Source organism: Pundamilia nyererei, unplaced genomic scaffold (assembly GCF_000239375.1).
Source record: "Pundamilia nyererei isolate P.nyererei 1_Seehausen unplaced genomic scaffold, PunNye1.0 scaffold00013, whole genome shotgun sequence".
Classification (NCBI taxonomy): domain Eukaryota; kingdom Metazoa; phylum Chordata; class Actinopteri; order Cichliformes; family Cichlidae; genus Pundamilia; species Pundamilia nyererei.
In genome coordinates, this window is record NW_005187414.1 from 2,254,076 (window position 1) to 2,259,956 (window position 5,881).

Sequence of the window (5,881 nt, forward strand, 5' to 3'; positions counted from 1 at the left end):
GTGGAGGCACCTGGAAATCAGCCTGACAGGTTCAGATGAGTTGTGTCTGATAAGGAGATACTGCTGCTGGTGGAGCTTGTTGCTAAGCAATGAAATTGAAGGTATCATTCGCAAAAGTGCCTTCAGTACAAGCAGAAGAGATGGAAATATCGAGATGAGACAAAGGCTGTATTTTCTTTTATTTTGAAATGTGCATTTCACATGGAAAGGTTAAAAAAGAAATACTGCACTAAGAGAGACGCCGCGCTGAGGAGCATCTGTCTCACAGTACCAACCCTGACTCGTCTGGATTCATCTCAAGATACCCTTTGAGCAGTTACTATCACACACATGCAGCGAGTGTATCCTCCTCAAAACTAGTAAAAACTAGAATACGTAGGGGCAAAAACGACACTCTCCCCAAACAGGTGCCAGTGAAGCTCAAGCCAGCAGCCGGTTATCTTGAATTTGGCCTAAAGGCTGGAAACAGAAGGGAACAAATGAAACAGTACCAGTGTTGTTGTTTCTCTTCAGCTTTTATAAAGTTTAAATGGGACAGTTTAAATTTAAAACCTGGCAGACAAGCTGTTTCCTTCTTACTCTTTCCGTTCTTTACTGCGTTGGCTGTAGCTTCATATTTACCTTACCATTCACCATTAAAGTCTGGAAGGCATGGGGAAAAAAAAGCACATTTCCCAAAATTCCCAGCTCTATAACCAGTCATACCAGTTTTACTTCAGCGTGGTGTTCAGTCGCCAGAAATACTTACACTTGATCTAACTTTGTCCCGTTGAAGGCATGATGTCGCACGGATCTGAAGCCGTTTCCATACAGCATCCTGGAACAAAGGAATAAATAGTAACATCGAGAAAAAAGGAGAAGGCCCTCATCAGGACTTGTCTCCTTCGGTTTAATAACCAAGCTGGTGAATGAAAATACTTTCCACATGTTGATCCTTCATCCGCTCCTCTGCACCAGTGACAGATGAGTGGGGCCTACTTGTTTCACTTTTTATGGTGAGACTTGTCTGTCTGTGCAATTTAGCGGTTCTTAAACCCAACATTTACCTCACTTCCCTCATTCCCAAATCCAACCGCATGCATGTGATTGCCCGTCAGTGGTGGGTGAGAGTGATTGTCCCGTTGTGCTTGTTTTTGCTATCTTTGTCAGCTCGAGTGAGGTCGGGGTGAGGACATGTTTTTAAAGTGAGGTCATTTTGCACGGCCCCCATTTCCTCTGGTGGCTATTTTAAGGTTTTTGCTTGGGTGAAAACAATGTTACAGTTTTTCTTCTATAAGCTACATGCAAGTGTAACATATTAATATGGATTTGCATCAGGTGTGCGATTGAGCTTTTTTAATACAAAGCATATATGTGCATCTGCGTGTGGTCCCCCCTGTGAGTGCGGTTCATATAGCTCACACTGTCAGCACTTCGCTGGTGATGCCACAGAACGCGTTGGCTGGGATCTCGGTGATGTAGGGCTGATCAACAATTTCCCTGCAAAGGAAGACGGAGAACGGGCAGGAAATGAAGTGGTGTTGTAAATAAATGCCTTTCACTGGAAAGAGGCATGGGGAGAAATGTGGTGTTGATGATTGTTTCGCAAGTGTTACAGCTGGGTAGGAAAATTAGATTTAGGAAATAAAGGAGCTGACTGAGTGGGTGAGGACAAAGAGAGATGAGACTGTGGATGGAGCTCATTTTAAACAACACCAGGGAGGCAGATAAGATACGAGCACACACACACACACACACACACACACACACACAGGACTTGGCAAATTTTGTATGTCAATAACTTACAAAAAAAAATAAAAAATCCAAAGAAAAGTGGTAGAATTTCACAAAATCGTGGCCACGCTTCCCATTATTCCCGCTGGGTTGTGTTCCGAGTGACTTGCCCAGCCTTGTTTTGTGAAGTACAAAGGAGCATTATCAGTCTTTTCATTCTGTCTGCTTTGACACACAAACGATAAGTACGAACCATGAGATGCTAACTTTTCAGAATAAAAACACTACATTATTCTGTCAACAATGTAGCAAAGAGAGGAGATGATAATGGCCAAGTATCCTTCTAAGTCTTATTGATTTACCATATTATAGTAATCAGTTGTGTTGATGTTCAAAGTAGGAGTTTTAAGAAGCAACTTACAGGATGAAGTTCATGTCGTTAGAGTGGATGTTGCTCAAATCAGGGAAGAAAGTGAGGCCAGTATTGAAAATCCCCCTGAATAGCACAGAGAAGGTTACATTCATCAGTAATTGATCACCTTTAAAGGGGACCTACTATGCTCGTTATCCACTTCCTGGGCTCTAATAGTGTTTTTGCATCCTTGATACTAGATTTTTGTGCTTTGGTGAAACCATTTATTTTACTCTCTGTCTGAAACGGCTCATTTTAGCTCCCTGTCTTTAAGCTAACTGCCCCTCGCTACCCACAGACTGAAACTACAGACAGTATAAAACACTGATGTAGCTTCCGAGTCAGAAAAACGATGCCAATGTGGAAATGCCTTAAAGTTACAGTGTGTAAAATCTCATCACTAGATGTCCACTGTTTACCTCGGCTGTCAATATGTCTGTTTGCTCAGGAGGAGGCTGTAAAACTTGTGAAAGGATACGAAACGATGAGTGACTCACTTCTATGACAGGATGTTGAGGATATTGGGGACGTTTCCACTGTTAGCTGCTGTTGGCCGGCATCAGTCACCTTATCTTTGAAGTGGATCTAACCTTGTTATTCTGACACTTACTGGATACATTTTTTTAACATTGATAAAAAGTTACGTCTGTTTCGTAAATTTCAGTCATTCAAAATATAAGATTATCTGAGGTATGAAGCCACACGCTTATTGGTGCATGAGTTGTCAATCACAAGTAATTAGCCAATGAGCGTGCAGTTTCACAGTCAGACGTTCCCGCTTTCTGCAATGAAAATGCTGATGGTGGAAACACGTGACTTCAGAAACCAATTGGTGGAGTCACAGTAGCTGTGTCCATCTTTTATACTATCCGTGATTTTAATACAAACAGGGCTGTGTGCCTGAGATGATCATATTTTAGATATCCACTCTCACTGATGTCAGCGCCAAGAGCAGAAAACAACCCTGTGAAACAGTGTTTAGAGCACCCTGACCTCGCAGGGATTACTGTGACAGGTGCAAACCTCATTATTTGAACATTTGGGCCATGTGAGCTTTCACTAGTCTGCTATGTATGACAGAAAATAAAGAAAACCATTATATGTCCACTTTAAAAGTGCAATGCATGCTACTCTCATTATTGACTCTCTGCTGAATTCATTATAAATGCATCATAAAGTGAGAGGAAAGAAAAGACAGACTGTATCATTTAATATAAACAGTCCTTAAAATATAAGCTTTTAATAGCCAAGTAGAGGCAATGGGCTTTTTAACAGAAGCTAACCATGAGTAAAGACATCATGTCAAACTGCTAAACGTTGGCCTCCTGAAAGGAAAAATGTCTTAAATGATCCCCCCCCCAATGTTTTGACTTCACTCTAATGTTGACGTTTTTAAAGACCTGTTCTAAAAGTACTTACAGGTACTTGAGCTCTGAGAGATGTTTAAAGGCTTCTGGGTCAATGTAGGTCAGACTTTTCGCGTTCCGAATCTCACTGAAAGAGCAAACACGGAGAGGTGTCAGCTGCTGCCAATGTGCTCACCTTTGAATCCAAACGAATGCAGAGCATAGGTAGAAAACGAAGGTGTGTCGACGCCATGATGATTCAGAAACACACGCGCTTTACAATCTTCAGACCTGCCGAGGGAACAGAGCAAGGTGGATGCAGTGAGCAAGAGAAGGGAAACTTGGTGCAGACAGCCAGGATCGGAAGTAAAGTCCAATTAGTGTTTCATTAGCGTGTTTACTCTGGTGCGCCCTGTGCTGCACTGAACTCTTCTCACTGCTGTCTGAGGCCATCAGGTGATCTGGAACGTGTATCCTGGCCTTTCTTCACACGCCTGGCAAACCTCATTCAGTTCCCGGGTAGATGAGGTTCATCTTCCCAGTGCTGTTGTGTAGAAACTCGGGGCTTACAGCAAAATATCGGAGGCAGTTAAATAAGCAAATACAACTTTTCCATAGTCTGTTAAGTTGGCTACTAAACTGATGAGTGGCAGCACTTCAGTGGGGCGAGGAAACCAGGTAAGCTGAAGAGTCGGAGTCTTTCTTATTATCCTTTGAACTCCAAAATCGGGGTCGGGGATTTGATTTCTTTTTACTTGGATTACTGGTCGATCAAGTTTGTGTTTCTGTGGGTGGTCCTCTTTTCTTTGTTCAGCCATAGCGTCTTTGGCGGGTGATGTCAACCGTGCAATTTGCGCTGTTGCATCGAGCCTAAGTAAAAACTAGAACTGGGTTTACATAGCCAAGGTAAACGGCACAATCATGACAGAGAGGAAACAGCTCTGTACATAAAAATAAAGGACACACGGAGAAAATGACATTTTAAGCCAAGAGAAGAGAAAGAGGTGTTATTCTGGTCACTGACAAACACATTGATTTTCTTTTTTTTTGGCCACTTGGGGGCACCAGCACAAACTATAAATACTACATTTACAAATTATCACCGTAATTTCTCAGTTAACCTGCAATACACTGACAAAATGTTTTTTTATTCACTTGTATTCTGTTCTTTGGTTCCCAGAATTTCCCCCGCTGCTCTTCCCCCTGGCTTTTCTTAACCCCAGACTGAAGGATGCATACTGCACTCTAGCCCACCCTTTAAACTGTGCTCAGTCATGGCATGCAGTTCATACACTGGTCGAACAAGCCAGACTTCGGGGATCAAAAATACTCAATCATGGTACAGATCTGTGTTTCTCTATGTCTTATGCTGTACAGCCACACCTCCTTTCTTTATATTTTGCTAGGAAAATTGGAAATAGGTGTAGTGATTTATTTACATGTGCAAATGTAAATATAAAAATAGTATATAAGGCAAAATCAAAATGATCCCTCACTGCTTAAATAATATTGAGGCTCAGACTTTGTCCACGACTGATAGTCTTCCATTGTGTGTTGTTATATTTAGGTATGCTTTGGCTGCTTTGGCAGAGTGTTTGGGATAACTGTCATGGAGTATCAAACCCCGATGACACCTGTGAGGATCCACACAGGCTGAAATGCAGCCCTGAACCATGACAGAGCCTCCACCGTGTTCACAGATGGTTGCAGACAGTCAGTGCTGTTCCTCTCCTGACTTGACAATTTCAAGTCAGGAGAGGAATTCTTTGGTTTTCAGTCTAGTTCTTGTGTAATTTGGCATAGCGCCTCATTTTCTCCATGTTTCCCCTCCTTCAAAATGGCTTCTTGACAGCCACCCTTCCACTGAGATTATTTCTAATGAGGCTTTGGCAAACCGTAGATTCGCTGACAGCTGAAGGGCCAGATGTATCTCTCAGGTCCAGGGTCAGGTCTTTGCTGTTTCAGGACATGACTTTCAGATGCTGTTCATCAGCTCTAAAAGCGTTTTAGGCCTGCCACTTTCTTTGTACTCCATTTGCCCCAGTTCGTTACATTCTTGAAGATACAATATGCCAGGATGTGCCATGTTTTCATTGGATATTCCCTTGTTGGTGGGAACATACTATTTTATGCCCATCAGACATTTTTCATAGATTCAGCTAAAGAAACGAGAACAAATGAAACATTTTTCTGACAGGCTGCTAGTAATAAAGATACAATTTAAAATCACTTCCTTGCTGAGTGTCTGTGAAGGTTCTCAGTCATCCAGGTCATCGTAGTCTAAGGAGCTTGGAAAGAAAGGCGTCTGGACTTCTTTAAATTGCTTGAAGACGTTTCACCTCTCATCCAAGAAGCTTCTTCAGTTATAGGGTCAAATGGTGGAGAGTCCCAGATTTAAGCCCTGTAGTAG

At 42.2% G+C, this 5,881-nt stretch overlaps 1 protein-coding gene across 2 annotated transcripts in view; it reads right to left on the reverse strand.

The window, feature by feature from the left end:
• The window catches only part of tshr (thyroid stimulating hormone receptor), a 25,035-nt gene that overhangs the window by 8,597 nt on the left and 10,557 nt on the right, over window positions 1-5,881 (reverse strand). For both annotated transcript variants that reach the window (XM_005724855.1, XM_005724854.1), the window contains exons 4-7: window positions 3,545-3,619; window positions 2,135-2,209; window positions 1,402-1,479; window positions 749-817 (exon numbers count right to left, since the gene is read on the reverse strand). In XM_005724855.1, coding sequence (XP_005724912.1) covers window positions 749-817; window positions 1,402-1,479; window positions 2,135-2,209; window positions 3,545-3,619 — 297 coding nt within the window. The remainder of the gene's footprint in view (window positions 1-748; window positions 818-1,401; window positions 1,480-2,134; window positions 2,210-3,544; window positions 3,620-5,881) is intronic.